Below are 27,133 nucleotides of genomic sequence, written 5' to 3'. Positions count from 1 at the left end.
CTAAAGAATAAACTCTCTCTGCTCTCTGAAAGCTTCATTAAGGATTAATCACACATTTATCTGTGACTGATGAGACATTTACAATTCCAACTTCAATTCCAACTCCAACGTCACTATCGAAGGCAAATGTCATCACAAACAAGAGTGATGTTTTGGGTATTCTGAAGGGTAAACCCTTTCCTATAGGGTGTGTTAGTTGTCATTGTACTGAGGGTTTCATGGTGTCTGATCTCTGTAGATTTGCTACTGAGCAACCAAGAGCAGACAAACATTCCCTCCCTCTCTGACACACACACACACACACACACACACACACACACACACACACAAGGACATTTTAAAGCTCCTTTAAAGCTCTCACAGAATAAAGATGAACTGGACAAAACAAACTTGTCTTTGTCACCTGAGTCAATCCTGTTTCTAATACCACCCATCACCCTACAGCTAAGGTAGGCCTACAGATCCTTTTACAAATAACGTATCCTCTTACACACACAAACACACACAAACACACACACACACACACACACACACACACACACATACCTTTTAACACATATAAACATAAAACAGGGCGGGATACTTGTGTTTTGTTTTTTTTTCTCTCTCTCTCTACCTCTGTCTCTGTCCAGCTATTGGTTGGCTTTCAACCAATCACACTGTCTGTGGTCACCCTCTGTAGAATATATTGTCCCTCTGAGTGACTGCAGATCAGATCTAAGAGCAACAGCCTCGTGTGCAGTGAACGAGGCTTTCCCTCTCTGTCTTCCATTTTACTGCACCCAAACTGTAAATAAACAAATCTCACCTGAGTTCCTGTCAGCAGCAGCAGCAGCAGCAGCAGCAGAATCGACTCTCGAAGGTGAGAAACAAAGCCTCTTATTGTTTGTTGTCCTCCTCTTTTGTCAGTTAAATACCTGAGAGTCTTTACATATTTGTCTTCAGACAATGAAACAACCTCCTCTCATCAAAGGTAGGCCTAAGACAACAGGTAGAAAATCCGAGTTGAGTCATTCGAGTACAGATCTGTGGTACTGGTAGTTTAAATGGCTTTTATGTGAGCCTTTGTTGTTATGTTTTTAATGCAAGAGTTAGTCAAATGCTTTATTTAACATACAAGTTAAACAATGGAAAAATATTGAGTAAAATTTGACTTCAATAAAAGCAAACAAGCATAAGAAGTAAAATTCACCAGATGTGAAAAGTACTCATTGTGGAAAATGGTCCCTGTATGTGTTAATTTATTGATGAGTTGCAGCGTACCTGTTCATGCATCCATAATACAAATTGGAGATAATGAAATAACTCACATCAGTGTGCTAACAGCATCACAATGACAAAGCTAACATCAATCAAACTTTATTTGTATAGCACATTTCATGCAGATTAGTGCAATTTCAAGTGCTTCACTGATGACTGACAATCCAATAATAACATAGAGCAAATGTAAGCAGTAAAACAATTTGAGACTAATGCACACGAGAAATAAAAAATAGGAAAATAAAATTGATTTACAAACTATAATAATAAAAAAATTGAGTGAAATAAAAACGAGATTACAAACTAGATGAAAAACAAAGACAAATAAAATTGGTAAGAAGGAAAAATAAATAAATAAAATCAAATGAAATTTTTACAATATAAATACAAAACATTAAAATAAAATAAGGTAAATAATGTCTATAAATATTCTTAATTAAAAGCCAGACTAAAGAGGTAAGTTTTAAGTTTAACACTTCCAGCTGCTCTCAGATCTTGTTCCAGCAGCACAGAGTTTAAAAGCTAAAAGCTGCCAAATGACCTGAGGGGCCGTATTGGTTCATACATTGTAACTATGTGAGGCATGTAGGCGCGTGCAAGTCAAGACCATGAAGTGCTTTAAAGACAAGTAAAATAATTTCAAAATCAATATGGGAAACTGGCAGGTAACAAATTTAAGGATTTTATAACAGGTGTAATGTGTTCTCTCCTTCCTGTTCAGCAGTCGGGCTGCAGAGTTCTTAATCAATTGTAGCTGATTTTTAACTTTTTGGGGTTGTAGCATGTTAATCTTTAGCAGGTATAATGGTTACCATGTTGTTATGTCCCCATATAGGGCGGTTGAAGCACAACATAAAATTTAGAGGTTGCTCCCTCACTGGCCCCCAAACCAAAATCTTTACACAAAATTGCAATAAAAGTCAATTTATTACTATCATTACAAATGTGTTGAAATATAGAAAATGTATGACAAACTGAAGCACTACAGGTGTAGTTCTGAGTTGATTTAGCTTGTTAAAATTCACTAATTAGCACTTAACACAGTACAGCTGAGGCCGATGGAGGCTGAACCAAATTTCACAGCAAACCATCCAATTGTTGTAAAGACATTTCAGTACATGATTTAAAAAAACCAACCTCATGGTAGCACAAGAGGAAAAGTCACAGGACCACCTTTTACCTACAGCATCGTTTGTAGCTGCAGGACGAGATAAAAAAAACTGGAAGTTGACAGAGAACAAAGAGATAAAACAGCAGTGAAACCTGAAGCTCCCAGTAAGCTCCTGGAAATATGCAGGACTTCACATACTCCATTCATTTGTTCAAATATTTGTGCTGTCACACAGTTTCTGAAGATTACATGAGAACATTGCATGGGTTGTTTTGGATGGAAATGACAAAAAATCTAGTTTGGAGAATGTCTGTGTCAAACTTGATGGTAATCCATTCAACAGTTGGTGAGATATTTGTTTGATGTTGGACCAATTTTAGACCGCCATCAACATCCAGTGTCATGTGGCTTACATGAATAAAAACCTCTATGATAAAAATTGAATTTCAGCAATGTCACAGGATGACATTGGCCTTGAGTTTAAACAGATTTAAGGGTTTCAGTTGGATTTGTTGCCAACTGCCTTTATGTTTTTCTTCAGTATGTTAGCTGCATAACTATCATTTAAACACCAGTAACACAAGAGGAAAAATCCATCTAAAATCTTGATGTTGAAATCTTGTTCTTGTTTACAGTCTGAAAGAATACTGTACACAAGTTGTTACAGTCCGGAGGAATGTGTTTGAACTCTATTATTAACTTAACTTTTATGGTTGCTGGCTGATCAGAAAGCATAAAATTAAGAGGTACTATTTGCGGGGCAGGAAGTAAAACTGGAGCTAACATGCAATTTAAAAATGAATACAGGTCTGAGTTCATGAGCTCCTAAAAGGTTCCTGCTGTTGAAAAGGGCTTAAAGATGGAAGCAAGTGGTAAACCAAAATACACCCAGGCACCAAAACGCCCATTTTTTCACACAGCCTATAGTGAGAGAGCTTGTAGGAAAGTCACCAGCCGATAGAAACAAAGAGTGAAACAGTACGACAGTTGCATAAGATGTAAAACTCGTCAGGGCAACACTGATATCTGATACCAGTGTTTACAACAACATCATCATACCATTATCTGCTCTGAGGAAAAGTAGGCGTGTTGGCACTTTGTTGCAGTTATCAGCTAGTCAAGCCAAGTCAATTTTATTTATATAACATCAATTAACAACAGAGGTTATCTCAGGGCTCTTTTCACATAGAGCAGGTTTAGACTGCAGACTTTGGTCACTTGACTGGATAGCATAAATTCAAACTAGTTGGACAAGCTCCAAAATACACATGCAAATCGACTTCTGGAGATAAAGTTGTTGTTGTTTGAGTCGCCCATGAATCATAACTGACAACCAGTGAGAGACAGCCGGGTGGTAGCATGTTTACTACTTGCTTCCAGGAGGGTGTGTGATGTAATTCCTGAAAAGAGGCGTGACCTTCTAGCTGGACAGCAAAACTTCCAAGTGAATGGCATTCTCGTGGTGAGACAGTGACCTGCAGCAAACAGAAAATTTGTTAGTATGTGAAAAAAATGTAGATGTGTAGTACTGTTACATCAAGTATAGGTATCTCTTATTTAAAGACATGATATAAAAATTGTGTTTTTTGAAGAATATGTACAAACCAGAGTGACAGGCCATGAGAATAGTTATTTATGTACTTTTTGTTTATTGTTTTTATTGCTGTTATGTGAAATCTAAGTATAGCTTCACAAGATTTTTTAAAAATTTTGCTCCATTTCACAATCTCGCTAAGACATTGTTCTTTATTTGTTGTTTTGTTATGTTCCTGTGGTTCATTGTAAAATATTCATTCATTTTCATCACGCTGTTCATTTTCTAATCATTTTGCTATTTAAACAGTTACGGGGAGAAAGTGCTGCTAAATGATAGAAATTACTCCAAACTGATTTTAATCAAATCCCCTCTAATTTAATCAGTGTCTTTTAAATTCTTCACATTTTGTGATGCATATTTTAATTTACAAGCACTATCATTATATGTTTTTTTCCATAACATTTTTGTTGTAATTTCTGTTACTTCCTGGAAAAACAAAGTTGAAACACACACCTGCTATGTACAGTCAGACTCAGTGAAACATGCTGCCAACAGTATGAGTCCAGGTATCATCGGATAATCCGTATTCAAAAACGTAAATCTGTTATTTGTTTCAAAACCAAAAACAGAAAAAACATTTTTTGTCTCAGAATCAAAAAACCAATCGAAAATGGTCCCTTTTCGGTTTTTGGCAATTCCTTTTATTGTTGCTTCTTTTTGGATTGAAGAATGAACAGGTCTGTACAGTCAGCCAATTTGTTTTTGCGTTTGAAACCAACCATGTAGGTTGTATATGTTTTATCTTTATAGCGTGTACTTAAACCACATCAAAAAGGTTCTTTTGTTATAGTGTGTATTATTAACCACCTACAGAGGCCTCAGGCGAATGGAGTTGTAAAGCTGCCAGGTTTTGTGGGAATGTTAACACATACTGTAGCTGCCTTAATACAAGAGACACACTTGAACACTCAGATTTAACATCTTATCAGATATATAGAATATTACAAGTGAATGACATTCCTGAACTACTGCAACAACATGTCCTGAGGCTGCTACACAGACAGCTGAACGTGTGCCGCTGCCAAAACAGACATTTAATGTGAATGTATGGATGTCATAAAGTGGAAATGGATCTCCTAATGTCGGTGAGGATTGTGCAAAGCTCAAAACAGTTAAGGGCAAGACACTACTAACAATCAGTTCAGTCTTTTATCTATGTTACAACAAAGAATTAGGGGCATTTCTTGGGGGGTTTATTGTGAATATAAAGTTGTAACTTTGAGAAAAATAATATTACAAGAAGTAAGTTGTAATGTTTTGAAAAAAGTCAGTAACAAAGTCACAGTTTTACAAGAAAAAGTCAATAAAATCTACTCTTAAATCTTAATATTGTAAGATTAGAGTAGTTATTTTATCAAAAAACTGTGATACTGAGAATAAAGTTGTAAATTACACAAAATGTTCTTTATTTTAAAACCCTGTCAGGTGAAAACAGTCAGTTTGTGTGTTAAAATAAGAGATGTGGAAGATTTTATTATTATTTATTATTATTGGTTTCACCAATAAGCACCTCAGTGTTATTGGTTTTAAAAGCTAAAGCTTTATTCTAATAACGATTAAATTTTTTTTTCTTGAAATTACAACTTCATTCTCATAATTGCAACTTTTTTCTCAGAATATTATGGCTTTATTCTTCTCCAGCAGTGGCTCAAATACTTGAGCTGTTGGTAGTTTGCTCCTAGCATACTTCTATCGTGAGCAGTGTTCATGATGGACAAAATGATCAAAACATCCATAACTGAACATCCGGCACAATGCACTTCGTTCCACCCTATGTTCCAAACACTCGCTAGCAAAACCACAATGTAAAAACACTCCAATACAAACAAAAATCCTGTATTTAAAATCCTACTTAAGTAAAAGTACATAAGTATTATCAGCTAAATTTAATCAAGGATTAAAAGTACTAGGTACCCGCCCCGGTAGCCGCATGCCAAAAAACTGCAACGTCGGTTGAAATCTAGCAGCAGACCTTTTTTGCATGTCGTCTCTCTACTGTCACTATAATACTAGTGCTACTAATCTTAAACAATGTTTTGTAATTTACAAACTCATCACGTGTTATTTGATGTAAAATTTTAATCTGAAATGTAGCAAGTACATATAGTTGTAAAATAAATGTAGTGGAGTTAAAAGTATGGTACTTGCATCTGAATTGTAGTGGTAGAGCAGAAGTATCAAGTAGCTTAAAATGGAAATACTCAAGTAAAGTACAAGTACCTCAAAATTGTACTTAAGTAGCTTACAGTACTTGATTAAATGTACTTAGTTACTTTCCACCACTGATCCTCACTCTACATTACACTGGAAAAGTAAAAAAAAAAAAAAAAAATTGTACTTTTCACCGTAATTTTCCACCAAGTACCACAATGTAAAAATACACAAAAAACATACTTTCATTACATAATATTTTTGGCAAAATGTACTTTTATGATTATATTTTAAAATATATTTATTATGTTCTTATCCTTATGCAAACATGCAAAAATATCCCTAATTAAGTCAACACCGTCACAGTAACACAATAATATTGATAAAAATAAAATAATAAACTAAATTTTAGTACTTGTATCAAAAGTAAAAGTGCTCATTATGCAGAATGGCCCTTTTATCATTTACTGTGTATTATATTATTGGAATATTATCACAGATACATAAATCAGTAAGTTTACATTTTAAAAGGTTTTATCTGACAAAGGTCATTTTAACTCATTTATATAACAGCGTATTGTATTTTAGAAGCTCATCACATGAAAACTGTCTTGGATTCAAGGAAATACTTCATAAATAAACATAATCTGAGAAGTAATGGGTAACTAGCTGTCAAATAAATGAAGTGGAGTAAAAATTAAATGAAAATTCTAAAGTAGTACTTTTAAATGTACGTAAATATAGTACTTGAGGAAATACACATAGTTACTTCCCACCACTGAATACGACTAAACTGAACTTCATAGTCAATACAGAAGTGGAGAGAATTGCAACATGTTATGAGATATAAAGTACTGAGCTGTTTGACTTTGAGATGATGCATTTCCTTTTTTTTACATCCTGAAAAAACTGTTTAATTACAGGTTCGTCATTTGTTATATTTGGAGATCTGTTTGGTTTTTCCCCAGAGACCTCTCCCTTCATGTAGGTAAATAGCAGAGTTGGAGTCTGTAGAGTAGACTGACAGCTAAACTGACAGCACAGTAGGATGTTAACAGTATATCCTGTGTTCATGCAAAGCAGACAGCTGCAGGCAGTCTAATCAGTGGAGAAAGGTGGTGGGGGGAGAGGAGGCATTGGGGAAAAAAAATCTGCTTAAACTTGTTAGAACAAGAATTGAACATTTTTCCTCAGACGGTTTGGTTGAAGCACTGACCTCAGTCAGGCTGCCGTAAGTTAGAAAAGCTCAGAAAGTAGCTAATTAATCTGATGAATGAATAATTATAGCACACATGGGACAAAGTGTTGACATTTTAGCAAATAAGCTCTTTAATTCACCTCAACTAATGTCTTCTTTTGTTATGTTATAAAATCATGTTCAATGAGTTCTCAAAAATTTGAATAGTTGTGGCAGTAAATTCATTGGTACATGAAAAAATATCAATGAATAGTACTGTAACATCAAATATAGCTATCACTCGTTTAAAGACATTATATAAAAATTGTGTTTTTTGATGGATATGTACAAACCAGAGTCACAGACCATGAGAATAGATATTTATGTACTTTTTGTTTTTATTGTTGTTATGTGAAAGTGTAAACAAAGTGAAAGTATAGCTTCACAAGATTAAAAAAATATGTTTTATGTCACTAAGACAATATTCTTCATTTGTTGTTTTATGTTCCTGTGGTTCATTGTAAAATATTCATGTTTAATTATTCATATTTTGTTCTGAACTCTCTTCTTCAGTTCACATTCATTTTCATCACGCTGTTCATTTTCTAATCATTTTGTTATTTAAACAATTATGGGGAGAAAATGCTGATAAACTATACAAATGACTCCAAACTGATTTTAATCAAATCCTCTCTAATTTAATCAAAGTGTCTTTTAAATGCTTCAAATTATTAATTTCATATTTTCATTTGACAAGAACTATCATTATATAATAGTAATGATAGTATAATCTTTTGTAATTGTAATTTCTGTTACTTCCTGGAGAAACAAAGGTCAAACACACACCTGCTGTGTGTGAAACATGCTTCCAACAGTTTGTCTTATCTTAATAAGTAATAAGTAGTTGTAATTACATCAAAAAAGTTCTTTTATTAGTATGTGTTATTAAGGTCTGACAGAGGCCTCAGGCGAGTGGAGTTGTAAAGCCCTCGGGTTTCGGCAGAATATTAACACAGACTGTAGCTGCACACACGGGACACACCTGTACATTCAGATTAGTTTGTTTATCACACATGCCTCGGCATGTTCAGACAGAGCCAGGCTCTATAATAATAATAATAATAATAATTATAATGTTTTCCCTCCCTCTTCTCTCTCTTTTTCTTTTTTCATCTGCAGCCATCATGAAAGTAGCAGCTTTTAACATCCAGAAGTTTGGAAAAAATAAAGTGTCAGACCCAGCTGTCCTCGATATCCTGGTTAAGGTAACAGTGGCCAGTGTGAAAACACACACACACACACACACACACACATCTCGCCCGCATGCTGAATCCAGAACTGTTAAGTACTTGCAACACTATCACCTGCTCCCACTAAAAGTTCATCTTCATGAGGAAAAAGTACAGTGTTTCATGCTTAAAATGTTGGAGCACATGATAGTATTTCATGTCATTTTGAAGGCAGAATTCCAACAATTATAATACATAATAATAAATCTTAAATTTAGTTTACCTTAAATTAAATAGCTGAGGCCATTCAGAAATTACTCATTTAAATTACTAATCAGAAAACCAAACGTACTAATTTAATTAATTTTCAATTAATTTTTCTAAAGAAATAAAATGAGTCATAGTACTGGGGCTTCAACAAACAATCATTTTCATTATATTAATCTGCAGATTATTTTCTGGATTAATCAATTAGTCTATTAAATTTTAGAAAATACTGAAAAAAAACAAACATCACTGTTTCCTGGAATGAAAACTGATGTATTCAGATTGCTTGAAAGTCAGTGAATCTTCACATTTGAGAAGCTGGAACCACAAATTTTTGATAAACTTTTCTTGAAAAATGACTAAACATTTATTTGATCATGAAAATCCTCTCTTGGTCAATTAAGTGACTAATTAGTTTTGGAAAAATGAATGTTTAAAATGGTAAATTATATTGATAAATTAACAACAAAAGAATGAATAAATGCATAATAAGATGCATTAATAAAATGAGACATACAGTATATTACATCTTGGTGTGTGACAAATTAATTACACATTGTTTATTTTTAATTCTTTATAAGTCAGGTTTGATCCTCCATATTTAAGACTTTACATAGTATACTGATGTCACACTGAGGTCTTTCCCTCTCTGTCTGTTCCCCCAGATCGTGTCTCGATATGACATCATAGTGATCCTGGAGGTGGTGGACGCCAGTGGAGATTCAGTAGAAACCTTTATGACGGCACTCAACAAGTGAGTGAAGGCTTTGTTTCTCTCCTTATTTTTTAATATTGTTATAATTATTATTATTACTCTCAGCAAGTTAGATTATCAGCCTTACAATTTTTACAAGAATTTCAATTTATGGCAAAATTATGAAAAATAAGATTAATCATCCACTGCTACGCTATTGGCTCTACGAGGCTGTACTTGGACACAGGGGTGCTTTGGGGCAAAGTCAGCATGCTAACATGCTCACAATGTGTTTTGCAGTTATAATGTTTACCATATTAATTATCTTAGTTTATTGTGTTAACATGCTACCATTTTGGAATTAGCACTAAATACAGCCAAGGCTGATGAGAATGTCATTAGGAAATTTTGTCCTGATGATCACACTACATGAGAAGGATCACCAAAGTTATTACAAGAAATCCTGATGGGAACATGAAAGTCAACCCATCCAATAGCTGTTGAAATATTTTACTCAAAACCACCGATTTCAACTAATGGTAGTGCTAGAGGAAAAGTCCGGGTATCACCAAAAACATTAGGATTAATCGTCTGGGGACCATGATTGTCTGTACATAGTTTAATGCCTATCCATCCAGTAGTTGTTGAGATGTTTCAGTCTGTACAGAAGTGGCGGACTAGCATGGCTAAAAACACACAGTCCACTCATGTTCATAGGGCAATGATATGTCTTTTTCTCCATGAATGATCTTTAGCTGAGTGCAGACACCAACTGCAGAAAGCACATTAACCAGTCAACAGTAAACAACAGCTATTTAAGGGGAAATTAAAGTAACATTTACACCATGTTTGCCTTTCTGTATGTTCAGAGCCAACGCGGACCATCACTACACTCTGAAGATCAGCAGTCGTCTGGGAAGAACTCGCTACAAGGAGCAGTTCATGTTCCTGTACAGGTGAGCTTCATCTGACACAGATTCTTACAGCTTTCCCATAACTTTTGGAAATCTATCTATTTATCTATCTATCTATCTATCTATCTATCTATCTATCTATCTATCTATCTATCTATCTATCTGTCTGTCTGTCTGTCTATCTGTTTGTCATTTGCATGAAGCTGCAAAATAGAATATAATAATAATAAAGTATAATGCATTACAATACAAATTACGTGTGTGTGTGTGTGCGTGTGTGTGTGTGTGTGTGTGCAGGGATGACATGGTGGACCTGGTGGGCTCCTATCAGTTTGATGACGAGGCGACTGAGGGAGAAGATGTTTTCGCCAGAGATCCCTACATCCTTCGATTCAGATGCCACAATACAGGTAGAAGACGCCTGTCATGTACATAAAAGAACATTTGTTTTTAAAGAAGAGCAAATGTCCTCAAATAGATATAAAGTTTTGGGAAAATGCGCCAACTTGTTCTCCATTCTTCAGATTAGAATTAGGGCTTGGTTGAGGGTTAGGATCAGGCTTGAGTGTTTTTAGTGTAACAGCAACGTTTACAGGAAGAAACGACTGCAGTGGCCTTACTGTCAGCTTTAACTGTGTGGATGTAAAGATGCGTGTGTTTGTGTGCACAACAGAGCTGAAGGACCTGGTGCTGATCCCAGTTCACACCAAACCAGAGGACTCGGAGGTTGAGCTGGATGAGCTCTATGATGTTTTCCTGAACGTCAAGAAGAAGTGGAAAACTGATGTAAGGACATTTCATGATTAGTACACTAACAGTGACAGGGTACTGCTGATGGTTTACAAAACATGATCTAATACAGTGATTCCCATCCAAGGATACTCGTACCCCATGCGCGTCCTCTGCAGTTGTGAAATAGATCATCTCCTTTGAAAAAAAAAAAATTATAACTAAATTTAAAAAGTGAATTCAAATGTCTGGACCAAACATGTTGGAATTGAGAGTCTATGAAAACTAGTTTTCTTTTTAACAGTTGAAAAAGTAGAAAATAATAATCATTAAAAGTAACTGATAAACAGCTGAGATAGCTAAAAGTAGTGTATAAACAGTTGAAATAGTTAAAAGTAATAACAGTTGAAATAGTTAGCTAAAAATAGTGGAAAATAGCGAAAAAGCTACAATAGATAAAAGGTTGACAACTAAAAGTAACAGTTAAAATAGCTAGCTAGAAGAAATGGGTAAACAGCTGATGTAGCTAGCTAAAATGGATAAATGGTTGAACTAGATAGGTAAAAGTAATGTATGCTTTGCTTAAAATGATGGATGAATAATGAAAACACTGAAATTAATGTATGGTTAAAATACATAGCAAACAGTAATGGATAAATAATTGAAACGTCAAGCTTTTGCCACTCCAGGTAGTAATATAGATAAAAACTTTACCAAAGCAACATTGACAGTGCAGTTGTATGGAAAACATATTACAATTTCTGCCTTTATATAATAAATAGGGTTAAATAAATTTTAGTTTAAAATAAAAAATGTTTTACCTACTAGGAAATTTACATTAAGAGAATAAAAGTGTTTCAGCTCTTTGATCACTGATGTTCTGCCACCTCTGTGCTCTAGAACGTGATGATCCTGGGCGACTTCAATGCGGACGGCTCGTATGTCTCCAAGAAAGACATGAAGAGCATCCGTATCCGTACCGACAAGAACTTCCACTGGCTGATTGGAGATGATGTCGACACCACAGCAAGCACCAAAAACGACCACACATACGACAGGTAACACAAAAAAAACAACACAGAGGTGCAAACACTTTGGTCTGACAAAACTATAATGAAAGGATCTAAAGCATTGATCTATCCATGTCTCTCTGTTCAGGATAGTGATCTACGGAGACGACATGCTCAAGGCTGTCGTACCAAACTCTGCCAAACCCTTCAACTTCCACGAAGCATACGGACTCACTCAGGAGCAGGTCTGTTATGTTCATACTTTCATTTCATGAAGCCTGAAATTAATTATTGTGGCATACTCCTAAAGTCTGCCACTGTTTGTCTGACCTCAGATTGGCCTTACAGAGAACACGTTACACAATCACCAGGTTCAAGCTAATGACAAGATAATTAACCTAATTACATTCTGTAATACCTTTCAAATGGAGAGTTGGGCGCGCCCATCATTTTTTTTTTACAGTGTATATTTAATGATGAAAATGTTTGGCAACTTTTCATGGTACTCTAATCTGGTATAATATGTGCAATTGTGTCGTTCTTTTTCATGAGTGATTATGTCTTTTACTTAAGAATTTTAGCTATTCTTGTGCTCTCTTTTAATGTAATGCACTATTTCATTTTTCTTGTCTGCCCCCTTTTATTCTACTCATGTATTCCTGTTTAATGTTTTTAATGTCTCTCATTTGTTTTTTTATCTTTTCAATGTGAAGCACTTTGAGCTGCATTTTTTTTGTATGAAAGGTGCTATACAAATAAAGTTTATTATTATTATTTTTTATGATTATTACCATTATGAGTGTGACAATATAGGAAAGGCCGCCATGATTTGTGGGTTTCATCCTCCAGTGATGTTGAATAGGAACAGCAAACAACTCTGCAATCCAACTGTTATATTAGATATCTTGTGTGCAAAATTACCAAAATAGTTGCCGATTAATTAAATAACAATAATAATAATAATAATAATAATGATAAAATAATTAAATAATAATAATAAATAATATGATTAATTGATTAATTGTTGCAATTCTAATGGACATCATAAGCTAAAAAAAAACAAACAAACAAAAAAAAAACAAGAGCCATAATGTGACTTAGTGGGAACAGGTTTTCCTTTGGTTAACTGTATATTTGTATGACCTGATTTGATTCTGTCTAACTGTACTTGGTTCATATTCATCCAGAATGATGTAATTGCTAAATCCACACAGTGATTACTCAATTAATAACTGTTTATTTTCCAGGCGCTGGATGTGAGTGACCATTACCCTGTGGAGGTTGAACTCGAGTCCATAATCGTAGAAGGTAACTAGAAAAATATGCATTATACTATTTCTTTGCTGGGAGTAGTAACTTCCTTGTTTCTACACTGTTTAATTAATAGCCAGTCTTGAGCAAGAAATAATCCCACATAACCAAATTGTAATTTTTACACTTCGGCTTTTGGATGGATTGAAAAAAACAAGACATATAACGTGTTACTTAGTGGGATTTAGAAGTGTTGTTAGGCAGGCTAGCTGTTTCCATTTTTATGCTATGCTAAGCTAAACTAACCAGCAGTGGTGGAAAGTAACTAAGTTCATTTACTCAAGTATTTTACTTAGTATAATTTTGACTAACTTGTACTTTACTTGAGGATTTCCATTTGATATTACTTTATCAAATATTCAAAGCCAAGATGCTGGTGTTGGGTTTGACATTCCCGCACTGGCTTGATGAATGCATGAATGCAGACTTCTGCCGGGCGAACAAATAACTTCCAGTTAGCTCTCTGCTAATTTGAATGGGGATAAAATAATTTAATCATGCGGCTCTTCTAGACGTTCCAAATGTTATCGGACCAAATGGATCAAATTCTGATAGTGAAATGAGTCATTTTGCGTGACACTCAAAACAGTTTATCCACCGTTTCACAGCCACAACTAGAAGGCTATTAGTAGTACATCAACAGTGTTTTTGTAATTACTCTCACTGCCAGAAGGGGGAGACAAAAGTCCTGCACTCCTTCTTTAAGTAAAGGATCTGAATACTTCTTCCACCACTGCTGACCGGCTGCTATCTGTTTCATATTTAATGGACGCATATTGATCATCATCGTCTAACTCTGCCTGAGAGCAAATAACCACATTTCCCAAAATGTCAAACTATTCCTGTAAAAATTAGCCTTCCTAACTTGTGCTGATTTAACTCAGTGGATTGTTTGATTGTTTTTCCTGCAGGTCTAAAACCACAGCTGTATGGGTCAGCTCCCCCAGATAGAGATCTGGATGAGCTGAAGAGAGAAAACCTGCTTCTGGAGAGAGAGAAGCTCAACCTGGAGATCCAAATGCTCCGGCAGAAGATGGCCATTATGAAACATGGAGATTGAGTTTAAACTCAGGAAGTCAGATCTGTCTGAACAACCAAAATAATCCATCTGCAGCCCGCATAACTATAAGTTACACCACCTTCACGTTACGCCTACTTCAAGTTATGCTTCTTTCTTTTTTAAAGGTGTATGACTCTCCGAGGCTATTCTGGTTTTCATCTGTTTCATTGTTGCATTCTTGTTTTCTTTTATCTGTTCAAATCAGTTTTATCAGCTACTCTAATTATGTGCAGTGTTTGTAATTGTTCATCAAATCATTAAATAAAGGGAAACAGGCTTAAAACAGTAATTTTTGTTCTCTTGTGTCCATCTCACCAGTTGCTTAAAGGAGATGTGATCAGTGCATGATTGATCGATGTAAATCTAGCTGTTTTTTGTTTTTTTAAATCAAAATGTTGCTGTATGTCATTTCACCACATAGACTACTGGTGAGTTGAGGGAAATTCTTCTCAGCAGGCGCAAAAGAAGAAAGACAAAACTTTTCCACACTGTATGAAAATAAAATATTTTGTTGTATAAAAAGGTCACATTATGTGTCTTGCTTCATTGAAGCTACATCACATTGATAATGCTGTTATCTATATCAGGTACAAACAGTTTCCAAGTTACTTAGCTTAGATACATCTTCAAGGAAAGATCTACCCACTGATGCTCCTACAATATTAGATTTCAATTTGTAATGTTTGGCGAACATGTGAATGTTTATAGTCTAGTGAAATATTCAAAGCCAAGATGCCATCGTTTTTTGGCTGCAGCGTTACATCAAATCGAAAAACAGGTTTCTTGTGCAGAGACAGTGGAGGCTACAGAGGTGCCAGAGGGTGTAGCGGCACAGAAACCTGTTCACAGATCAAGTAACACACATTCCTGCACATGGCTCAAAAATAAATTGTGCTGAGTTGTAATCCTTGCACAATAGCAACAGTGATAATGGTGGCTTTTGATACATCAACCATGGCATCTGTACATTTTATACCCTACAAACAAAGAGAAATCCGATTTACAAACTACTCATACATACTTTATTCTGAAGCAATGTTCAAAATTAAAACTGTATACAAATTAACATTGGAATAAAAACATAACATAACAAGATTTCTGTCATATTTAATGAATCCAAACAATACATTTTTCCAGAGTAACGTAGAGTGAGGATCAGTGGTAGAAAGTAACTAAGTACATGTACTCATGTACTGTAAGCTACCTAAGTACAATTTTGAGGTACTTATACTTTACTTGAGTATTTCCATTTGATACTACTTTATACTTCCACTCAACTACATTTCAGAGAGAAATATTGTACTTTCTACTCCACTACATTTATTCAACAGCTTTAGTTGCTTTGCAGATAAAGATTTGACACCATGGATAATATAACAAGCTTTAAAAAGATGACATTGTTAAAGATGAAAACCAGTGGTTTCTGTTTTATTTCTTATTTTGCAACAAGGGAAAAAGTTCAGACACGACGTTATGTTGCCAGCATTACCTTAACGATCAAGACTGGACTTGTAGACCATTACTGCCACCTACTGGTCAACACGCGAGTGATTAACTAAATATCAAGATAGTTTCCAATCTTTTTGTCTTTTGATGTCTTACAAAAAGCAGTGTGTAGTCGGGGTCACATTTCAGATGTCTATGAGTTGTTAACAGATCCACCAAATAGTGATTTTTCCCTCTAAACTTCTAACATGGTTTCATTTTATTAAAAAAAAAAAAAAAATCAATGATCAGAGAAAAAGTCCAAAAACTGAAAACAGATTTTTGTATCAGAACTTTGTTTTTTCTTCTTTCCTCTCCCATCAATCATCTCTCAGTATTTCCATTTGATGCTACTTTACAATACACAATACACTTTTCCAGAGTAATGTAGAGTGAGGATCAGTGGTGGAAAGTAACTAAGTACATTTACTCAAGTACTGTAAGCTACTTAAGTACAATTTTGAGGTACTTATACTTTACTTGAGTATTTCCATTTGATGCTACTTTATACTTCCACTACTCCACTACACAGGAAAATATTGTACTTTCTACTCCACTACATTTATTTGACAGCTTTAGTTCATTTTCAGATGAAGATTTGACACAATGGATAATATAACAAGCTTTTAATATACAACACATTGTTAAAGATGAAACCAGTGGTTTCCAACCTTTTTGTCTTTTGATGTCTTACAAAAAGCAGTGTGTAGTCGGGGTCACATTACAGATGTCTATGAGTTGTTAACAGCTCCACCAAATAGTGATTTTTCCCTCTAAACTTCTCACATGGTTTCATTTCAAAAAATGTTTAAATGATCCAATATTTCAGCAAAAATCAAAGATTAGAGAAAAAGTCCAAAAACTGAAAACAGATTTGTGTGTCAGAACTTTGTTTTTTCTTCTTTCCTCTCCCATTAATTATGTCACGACCTCTCAGATTTATCTGGTGACCCTTTGGAGGGGCCTCAACCCCTATGTTTGGAACCACTGGACTAAACTAGCTAACTGTACATAAAGTAGTACAAACTAGCTCCACCTCCAGCAGCTACAACAGTAACATGCTGCTCTAACACTGATGCTTCAGTATTAATAATCTAATGATGTCATATATAACAATATATCAGTCAGAGGGACGAAACCACTACTTTTACTGCAATACTTTAACTACATCAAGCTCATAATTCTTATATACTTTTACTGTAGTAGGATTTTTCATGCAGGACTTTTACTTGTAAAGGAGTATTTTTACATTGTTGTGTTGGTATTTTTACTTAAGTAAAGAATCTGAAAACTTCTTACACCACTGTTCATTTTAAAAGACACTTCTTTCACCTTGTTTGTTAACAGATATTTTCTCGTTAACATCCAAGACCACTTCCAGTTAATATTTTCACAGCAGTTGTTCCAAAAGAAAACACAAGGTGGTGTAGTAACTCAAGAGTATTGTTTCTACATCATTTGTTGGTTGCTTTGTGACTTATAGATGGGCAGTCTTCATCAATTTATAAGTTACAAGGATCAAAGCAGCATATTATGCTGTCTTTGCCTTTTGGAAGAAACTTAAATGTGTCTGTCAGATTGGTGATGTAATTTAAATTAAATATTTATCATTTTTGGCAAATTCCATATACACACAATGAAATTGACCACTATAAAACCAAACTTTACCTTATTTTTAATTGATATTGAGCTCTGTAATAATTCTCTAGTTAAACTGCAAAATGAAAAAGCAACATAATATAAATTAGTGGTTACCACTGTCGCCTTACAGGAAGAGGGTTCTGGGTTCGAACCTACTGGCCGGCTGAGGCCCTGCTGTTTGGAGTTTACGTGTTCTCCCCGTGCTTCCTCCCACAGATTAAAAACATGTAGGTTAGGTTAAATGGTGACTGTAAATTGCCCATAGGTGTGAATGGTTGTCTGTCTCTATACTATATATTAGCCATATGATTGACTGGTGACCTGTCAAACTCTCTAGGGTGCACCCCGCATCTCGCCCAATGTCAGTTGAGATTGGCTCCAGCGACCCTGTGACCCTCTAGAGGATAAGCGGTAAAGAAAATGGATGGATAAAATTATTGACTAATGTTACTTGATTATTCATCTGTAACCCTTTATTTTATTTATTTATTTTTTCCTCTTCCCTTGTATTATTCTGTTTTCATTGAAGGTAAAAAGCTTACTGAATGTTTTTTTATGTTATTTTATCATTTGTCATAACTGAATTCCCTGGCACTTTGTTTCCTCTTTTTGTTCTTCATACTTGTTTATACAGTGTGTTTTTTGAATTTTAGGGGAAAAGAAAGGGACCAAGCACTTTCCTGCTGGATTCTCTGCAAGGGGTTTCATCTGGTGACAGAAACACCAGCATGACGCAGTGTGAATGTGTGCAGGAAATAAACTGTAAACAATTCATATTTTCTACTTATGTTTTCACAGATCATCTGAATTTGCTCGTTGGCATCAGTTGGCGGACCAGCCCCTCCAGTCATCATTGTGACAGTTTCCAGAGGAGAAAATTAGCTGAAGTAGCTACTTGTACTACAGGTACACTGGAGAATGTCATGAAAAAAGAGTCATGGGATAAAAAATTCCTTCTTTCTTGTATTTTCTCTTTTTGCAGTAATTTTTGCAGCACAGCAGACCATCCAGTTCCCCCAGATAAAGATTATAGATTGTACTGCAGGGCTCAGCGATCGGCTTCAACTATGTGTCAGTTAATAATGCCTGATGTTTGACAGGCATGATGAAGACAGAGACAGTATCTTACGTTGATACTCATTTGGAAAAAATGACTCATGAACTTGAACATAGACTAGAAATGTAATTGATAGCTTAACCTCACACAATAAGCAGTGGCCTGCTTCACAAAGTGCTCTTATTGATATAAATCTGTTCTGGACAGACCAGCCAAGTTATGTTATGTACATGTGTTATTCATCTTGCAAGTTCATAAGAAGTTAACAGGTCATATTTATTGGGATTTACACGAGCCTTGTTTTTACATCGTTATATATGTAGATACATTAAGAACAATGTAAAAGAATTGAATTGCTCTATAAAAAGGAAAACTTCAGCTTTCATTACGGGGCAAAATAGTTTTGTCGAGGTGCCAGATTTGGCCCCCAATTATATCAGACACACATTATTGTTTCAAGCAGAGTATTTTAATCACTTAATATATGTCTGGAAGGGTTCTTTAAATTAAGTTTCTAAATATGATGCATTTTTATAGATCCCCTCCAGACATCTATTATAAAAATACTTTGCTTGGAACAATAATGTGTGTCTGATATGTTTTTTCCACAAAAAAAGTATAATTACCATGTAAAATCATTAAAATGGCATCTCCTCCTTCTCCCTCATTAAAAAAAAATCCAGGATCTATAAATATGCAAATACTTTATTATGTAGTTTTCCTACTGGACACAAGATGTCACCACTGTCAAGTCCATTCTCAGTGTTTGTGCACTGGAGGCTTCAAGTTTCCACATCACACTTGTGTAAGTTGAATATTGGACCACAATTGACTCCAAACTAGTTGTGATGTCACAAATCATGCTCGTAGGACTAAAAATGAATTGAGAAATATACATCATTCTACACGCTGAAGCTCAAACATCCAACTGTAGGAACAGGAAGAAAAACATATTTTTGAGTGGAGGGGGACTTTAAACTACCCAACAGTACATAAAATTAGCTCTGTGACCAGCTACACTAAAATGCTGCATACATTGATGCAACGATATTTATGTTAATAATGTAATAACAATATGGGGACTGTTGATTGGCAGGGGGGTTCAAGGGGTTGAAACAGGAGGGGGTAGGCAGTTGTTTCCAGACATTACTTGATTAACATTAGCTAAACAATTTTCACTTGTATTAGAAACTTTAGAACAATATCATCAGGATATAACAAACAATGGTATGCTTATTCTTATTCTTCATCAGTAGCCATAACATTTATATTGTGATGACAAATGAAAGCAACAATCACATGAAATTCCAACTCACTTAAAAAAGACTCAAATATCACTATGCAGTGTACCTGAATGACCACATGTTTTCAGCACAGGACAAATAGGCTATTTGGGGCAAATATGAATTAGTGATAGATAGATAGATAGATAGATAGATAGATAGATAGATAGATAGATAGATAGATAGATAGATACTTTATTTATCCCAAAGGAAAGTTTAAATGCCACAGCTGTCGCATAAATCAAATCAAAATACAAAAACAAAGAAGTAAAAAAGCAAAAGGGACAAATGTAATTAAATTGCTGAATTATACTCTCAAACATAAAATATGCCTGTCCTCACCGTCAGAGAAATCCTCTCTCCCGACACAGAGGTGTGTTGATAGTGCAATATGAAATACATGAAATGAATATTAATGTAATTTGTAACTCCTTCTGTCTTCCGCGTCTTCCTCCAATTTGGGGGATAATCGTGCTCTCAGTTTTGGAACTCAGGTTCCCATAATGCTTTGGGAGATTAAACAGGAAGTACACCGTCACTGAATTCGCTGGATTTATGGTTCAGATTTATATGCGCTCATCAATAAAGTTGAATGCAGTGTTATTAAGTGAGAGTAATATGAACCAGTGTAAGTGATATATTGTCATTTTAAGAATTGAAAGGGAAGTTAAACTGTATTTAATGTAATTTCCTTGTCAATCTGTTTGTCAGTCCCCTCCCCCGCCCACCCTTCTTCCGCTCTAGGCCAATGAAAAGCCTTCAAAACGGCGCGAAATTTAGAGGAAGCGGTAGTACATCGCCCATGTGGTGCGATAGCATGCGGAAGACAGCACCTAACATTTGGGTCGTCCTCACAGTTTCTAAAAACAGGTAAGAATGTGGTTATATATTCATTTCAAGACTAAATGTGAAATCTTAGATGTGTTTTTAACAAATATACAACTTCAATTTGGCTTAACTTTGTAGGTAGTGGTGTTGAAGAGGCTGTATGTGTTTGTGTAATTTCCCCCCCAACTTAGATTCGTTCATTGATACTGGGTTATTAAAAAGTTTCTTAATTTTTGTGGCATGATATTTTCTAGTTTAGTGTTTGTGTGTCTTGTAAAAAAAAAACCCCAAAAAAACCTTTTTTTAATTAATTACTCACTGCAGTTTACAGTGAGAGGTGCATCCCTTGACATCGAAATACAAAAACAATGAGGTGGGTAAAAGAAACAAATACATAAATTATATACACTAATAGAATAACATAAAAAAATAGAATAGAGACTAGAGCTTTAACTATAATGCACTATTTGCTGAGTATACACTATTCAGTCACGTCAATATGCCATAATATAGTACACTGTGCATTAGTGCAGGTCAGGTGCTGAGATAGTAAGGTGAGTAAGGAATAAGCTTATACCCAACTTCTTTCACTTTATTGGTGACAAAGTATCTTTAGGGTTAAAAGGGAAAGTTAAGGGAAACATAAATAATGACATTTAGCGGCTGATTCTCCGTTTTTGCACCACTTACACTTGTGAAAAAGTGAAAATAAGCGAAATAAATGTTTCACAGATCTGAAAGTGGATTTAAACCGATTTTTGTTGCGATGTCTAACACTTTTTCACAAGTGAAAGTGTAAATATCATTATTTCTGTTCCCCTGAACTGTCCATTGACTCGTGATTTCGTAATTCCTTTACTTCACTATCTTCCTTATTTTCTCTGACACTATCCACACCCCGGGGAGGAGCCTGAATGTCAACATTACAGAGCACCTACGCGACCCGGTCAACGTTAGTTAACAATCACAAGTTTTAAACTGGGTGTTTTTGCAGTGATGATGAAGACGACGCTGGCAGCTTTAATGTATATTTTACCGTTCATCCGAACCAGTAAGTTAAGCTAACGCCAACTAACGTCGCCGCTTTTTTTCAGTTAAAATATTACCTGAAGAAGCTCAGGCCTTGTACATTGCTATACTGCCGTAAGATAACGCGGCCAAGTTAATGTCATTGTTTAAAAACGTTTATGCTAACGTGCTAACATATGTAGAGCTTCGCTAAGAAGTCAATAGCGTACTTAAAACAAGGATTTTTTATGCATTATCTTAGAATGGCGGCTTTCGGTGAATATGAGATGGCAGGGAGGCACATGGACTTTTTTTTTTTTTTTTTTTTTTTACCGTGCCTCTCTGACAATACTGAACTGTCAAGCGGTAAGACACCTTGCTGGTTAACCAGCGACATATACCACGGCCAAATCTGATGGGGAGAATTAATAGAGATAATAGCAGATTATTTAAAATGATTGATTTAAAAATATTGCATATTTTATATTCTTGTGCTTTCTGTAGACTAGTAAAATTAAGTATTTGCCACTCTTCTTTCGTCCTTTTGAGATGGACATAGAACTTTTTATAAAGAGGAAAGCTGAGCAAATGATGAGGACATTTTCTTTGTTTTGAAGGCAATGAGATGCCCCACAGATGTGATATTCTTTGGTTTTATTAATAGGAAAATTTCACATGTATAAAAAGAAATGGACTGATTCCAAACTTTGGACGTTAGAGACCTTTGCAAGAACTATCAGGATATGGTGCCACATTTAGATATGTTAAAGTTTTGTTTAACATTTTCTTTTGTTTTATTTATTAAAACTATATTTTGATATATATGCTGTCTATATCCCTGGAGAAATCTGTTTTGGTTGTAAATATGTTGTATGTACATGTTCTGTTAAAGTTTAAAAAAAAAATTCTTTGTCACTGCTGAGCCTCCAGACTCAATTTGCCCCACTTTGCATGAAGTAAAAAAAAAAAAAAAAACTATACTGTACACTTTTTTTCCATGTGTGCACACATGGAAAACTGATAAGAAGGTTTCAATTAAAAATCACTATGTAGTGTATTATGTTGCTGTGAAATTAGGTGGTGCACCACAAGTATATTTGAAGAATTGTTGTTACGTTGGATTTAAAAACACTTAATTCAAAAGTAATCTTGGTTATTGTTGCATATCTAATTATAATGTTTGTTTTCCAGCTCCGTTAAAAGAAGTAGAAGTAGTAGCAGAAGAAGGCGACAACGTCTTGTTACAGTGTCCACAGGATCCTCAAGTCAATTTGGAGCGTTCACTCGTGGAGTGGACTAAAGATGGCCGCAAAAATTTCGTCCATGTGTATAGACATGGACAAGACTACTTTAATGACCAGAAGGACGAGTACAAAGGCAGGACAGTCCTCTTCCACGAAGGCTTGAGCCGAGGAAATGTGACACTGCAACTTTCTTCTGTACGGCTGTCTGATAATGGAACATTCAGGTGCTTTGTCAAAAAAACAGGCACCTATTGTTTTATTACCCTCAAAGTTGGTAAGCAAGCTGAAGTTATTGGTTTATGTAAGAATTGTTTCAAACTGAGTTTTAAATCATTTGTAAAAACAAGTCTTGGTTATGAGTACTTTTGTTCAATTTTATCTCATTTTTTAACAGGAAAAAAAGTCCAAAGCAACCAAACACAAGATGACGACCTGAGGACAACCAGACATCCAGATGTGACCGAGACGTATTCTGGTAAATGACTTTGAGATGTTTTCAAAGTGCAGTTTCTTCAGCACACTTTATCTTTATTTCTCTGTAAGATCAAGAGAAAAAACTGAGTCTCATGTGAAAATGTGCAGCTGAATGTCTTGACTGTAAATACTTAAGTATTATCTCACCATACAGATAGCTTTGTTTTTTATGCTTTAAAGTCTTCTGAGATTTCAATACACTAGTGGTGTTTTGAAAAAAAATCTCTGCACACCTGAATATGTGACAGGTGCATCAGGGGAAGGTGCAACTCGAAAACATTCTGGGCGAATTCACAAAAGGATTGCACGGCTTTTGTGGCTGCTAAAGCTGTGCAAATGAGAGGCACAGTGAAATTATTAGCGTCTTCAGAGACTTGATGACTTCAAGTTAAAAAAAAAAAAACTGCATCTCATTGAGCTTGCGCTGCCTCTCAAACAAACTTCTCTCATATCCTTTCAGATGGTAAAAACACAGCAGCTATCCTTACCGGCACCATTTTCACTGTCATTGTCATCTGCTGTCTCATCGGAGCTCTAGGCTGGATCTATAGAAATGGTAAGTTACAAGCCTAACTTACCCACAGCTTTTTAATATCAACATTTAAAGAGCAGAAATAAGTGTTTTGGGATGACTTTCATGATGGCAGACTGGAACGACTTCCAGGTCCAGCGAGGAATGATCAAATAAGGGAATTGGGATGCACCTTTAGTCTGGCTCTTCTATTGGCTTCAATGAGCTGAAAGATGCAGTCAGGTCTCAGAAACTTGAGTTAAGCCCAAAGATGGCTGGCTAACCCACTTATCCAGCGATCGCAGAGTAGGGATGTACGATATTGGATTTTTTGCTGATATTTCCAACTCATTGTGGCCAATTGCCGATACTGATATATGCACATATTTTTTTTCCAGCTGGCTGAGGAGACTGTTATGCATGCAAGCATAGATTGTACTAAGTATGATCAAGAATGACAATATATGAAGGAAGAACTTAGGAAGGCTGGAGTTCTGTAGCTCTGCATTAAAACTTTACTGAACCTGCCAAGTGGGTGGAGCAGTAGAGTTTTCTTTGAGTTTATTGGACAGACAGGATTAATGTGCAGGATTTAATCTCTGGTCCACACTCCAGAGCAGAAGGTCACGGTAATGCACCTAATACGCTGGTTGCCAACCGCCATTATAAAAGAAGGTCTTTTTTTTTCCCCCAAACAGAGTGGTACATCCTGGCAGCTAAAGTGTAACCTATCAGTGCAGCCGAATATAGCAGCTCCACGATGCACTGTTTCTCCCTGACAGTCCCAGTGCTTCCTCCGCAGGCTCCACTTCACTCAAGCTGCCCGACCAGACCAGCTGCTTCTTCCCACTTTAACCTGAATAACAAACCGGGGCTCAGGGCTCTGGTTAGATCCACATGGAGAGCCGAGGCTAGCGGAGCGTTAGCTGCAGCATGACCGGAGGGAAGCACAGCCAGCTAGCCTCCCAGCTAACGTTAGCCCGGGCTCTCCTTGTGGATCCAACTGGAGCACCGAGCCCCGGTTTGTTATTCAGGTTAAAGTGGGAAGAAGCAGCGGGTTGGATGAGTGAAGTGGAGCCTGCAGAGGAAGCACCGGGACCGTCAGGGTGACACAGTTCATTGAGGGAAGCACAGTCAGGCGGCGGAGGGGAAGGCGACATATCGGCCTCTCATAATCGGCAGAATTTGCCGATGCTGATATTTCATTTTAGAGTTTTTATCGGCTGATACCGATGACGTGCCGATAATATCGTGCATCCCTATCGCAGAGTCGACCTCATTTCCTGTGAGAATGTAATATTTTGAGACATTTGTGCTTTAAACACCAGAGCTGATTGATAATTCCGTTATCATATACTAACGTACATAACATTTGCTATCATATTGTTCTTATCACAGATATTTTTTTCCTAGTGAAAGCTTTCAAGCAAGCCATAATTTAGAAAAACAAGTATTAAGTTCTTATTTTATACTTCTAACTCATGGAATGAACAGTGGAGCACAGTTCATGCCTTAAACGTCAGTTTATTTTGCAAACTTTTGCCATATTGTGATAAATAAATAACTGAAATATATCCGTATCCATAATCATCCCTAACACTTACTTGCTCAGCAGTATGCACAGACTTCCTTAAACTGTAAAACCTCATGTTCACAAACTGGTTGTCATGTTCTCTCATAGAACTGAGGAGGAGGTTCAGACGACGAAGGGAGGGGGAAGCAGAGATGCCGGCAAACAACGGTCAAATGGACAATCTGATGAATAGAGCAGCAGAAGAGGGTAAAGACCTGGACAGCAATGTGGAAAACATCCAGCAAGACTTGAAGTGACGGTCGGCGGGTTATTTCTTGCACTGAGACAATGATAATTATTCATCTCGATCAAAAACTATCACAGCCTCACCAGCTTTACCAAAGTGTTATTAATGTAATCGTTAACTTCCCCATATAGCCTAGTTTAAGTATTACACATTTTTAACAATAATGATTTAATTTGACAGCACTAAAATGTGAATCGCACAAAATTAAATGTTCTAACCTATTTACTCTTTTTATTTTATTTCATTTATTATAAATTAATAATAAATTTAATATCTATGAATCAAATTTCAAAATTCATTTTACAGCGTAAATGTTGACGACTGATTTTTCCAAAATAAGTTTGGCTTCAGTTTTCCTGAAACAGGAGAAAACAGCTGACGTTTCCTTGTTCTCCTTTTTCTTTAACACGTTGATTTTCACGGTTTATTCTCCTCTGGCCTTACAACACACCATCTTCTCCTGCGGTGATTGTGACGTACTATATGATCACAGCTGATACCATGTACACTCTGGTATCGGACATATTGACCTACAGACCCACGGCAGTGACCCGATTTAGATGAAGTACTGCGGTGTGATCTGAAGCCAGACTGAAATCTTTCCAAAAGGGCATTTACATTTAAAAAAAAAAGTTGAGTTGAATCCAAAACCACTTTCTCAGTAGTTTTTCAGTAAAGGGAAGATTAGAGAAGCGTCTGCAATTATTCAATAGGGAAATATCCAGGTTGCCTTCCTCTCCAGTTTTCAATGAGCCAGTTTTTGCACATACTTTTCCAAGTAATTAAAGATATTTTTGAAACCTGGTTGACAGGATGTCAAATCAGAAGGTGCTTCTCCAGCATTAATTATGACAATTTAGCCAAAGTGGTCATCTCATCTATCATCTGTCAAACTGCCTGGTGACCTGAGATTTCTGTGTGTGTGCGTGTGTTTGAAGGGAAAAACCAACATAAAATGTCTTACAGGTCTCTGAACTCATAAATGTGTCATCATAGGATAAAGGCTCAGAACAACTTTGTATTGATGACCGCAAGGGTACTCAACTGTCTCCCCCCCCGAGGCGATCAGACTTAAAACCCTTTCATTGACTCTTTGATTAGCAGTGAGCCTTCCCTCTAAGGGGACAAGTGGACCCAAACCATTCCAACAAAATGCCCCCCAAAGCACTCACTGTACGGGTTTTTCCTTTATTTTTTGTCACCTGTTTGTATGTTTTGTTATTTTTTCAATGCACTTTCTGCTGTAAGTAAATGTTGTTTTATAAATTTATA

General features: G+C 35.8%; 2 protein-coding genes across 4 annotated transcripts; both read left to right on the top strand.

The window, feature by feature from the left end:
* The first annotated feature begins 699 nt into the window (after positions 1-699).
* On the top strand, positions 700-27,054 carry dnase1l4.1 (deoxyribonuclease 1 like 4, tandem duplicate 1). Of its 3 annotated transcripts, none has more exons than XM_067586345.1 (10): positions 700-862; positions 8,476-8,561; positions 9,458-9,546; positions 10,356-10,442; positions 10,698-10,810; positions 11,074-11,186; positions 12,030-12,187; positions 12,288-12,384; positions 13,387-13,449; positions 26,506-27,054. In XM_067586345.1, the coding sequence occupies exons 2-10, from the start codon at positions 8,481-8,483 to the stop codon at positions 26,524-26,526; spliced, it is 822 nt and encodes a 273-aa protein (XP_067442446.1). In that variant the 5' UTR covers positions 700-862; positions 8,476-8,480; the 3' UTR covers positions 26,527-27,054. The 3 variants fall into 3 exon arrangements, with proteins under 3 accessions (XP_067442446.1, XP_067442444.1, XP_067442445.1); XM_067586343.1 differs by lacking the exon at positions 26,506-27,054 and adding an exon at positions 14,362-14,799 and having other exon boundaries at positions 13,387-13,447; XM_067586344.1 differs by lacking the exons at positions 700-862; positions 26,506-27,054 and adding exons at positions 2,415-2,535; positions 14,362-14,799 and having other exon boundaries at positions 13,387-13,447.
* Positions 21,721-26,499, top strand: LOC137181022 (V-set domain containing T-cell activation inhibitor 1-like). Its single transcript, XM_067586348.1, has 5 exons — positions 21,721-21,855; positions 23,004-23,330; positions 23,451-23,531; positions 23,991-24,086; positions 25,723-26,499. The coding sequence occupies exons 1-5, from the start codon at positions 21,801-21,803 to the stop codon at positions 25,869-25,871; spliced, it is 708 nt and encodes a 235-aa protein (XP_067442449.1). The 5' UTR covers positions 21,721-21,800; the 3' UTR covers positions 25,872-26,499.
* Positions 27,055-27,133: the final 79 nt, after the last annotated feature.

The sequence above is a fragment of the Thunnus thynnus genome, chromosome 4 (genome assembly GCF_963924715.1).
Source record: "Thunnus thynnus chromosome 4, fThuThy2.1, whole genome shotgun sequence".
NCBI classification, from domain to species: Eukaryota; Metazoa; Chordata; class Actinopteri; order Scombriformes; family Scombridae; genus Thunnus; species Thunnus thynnus.
This window is presented reverse-complemented; position numbering and strand designations above follow the sequence as displayed.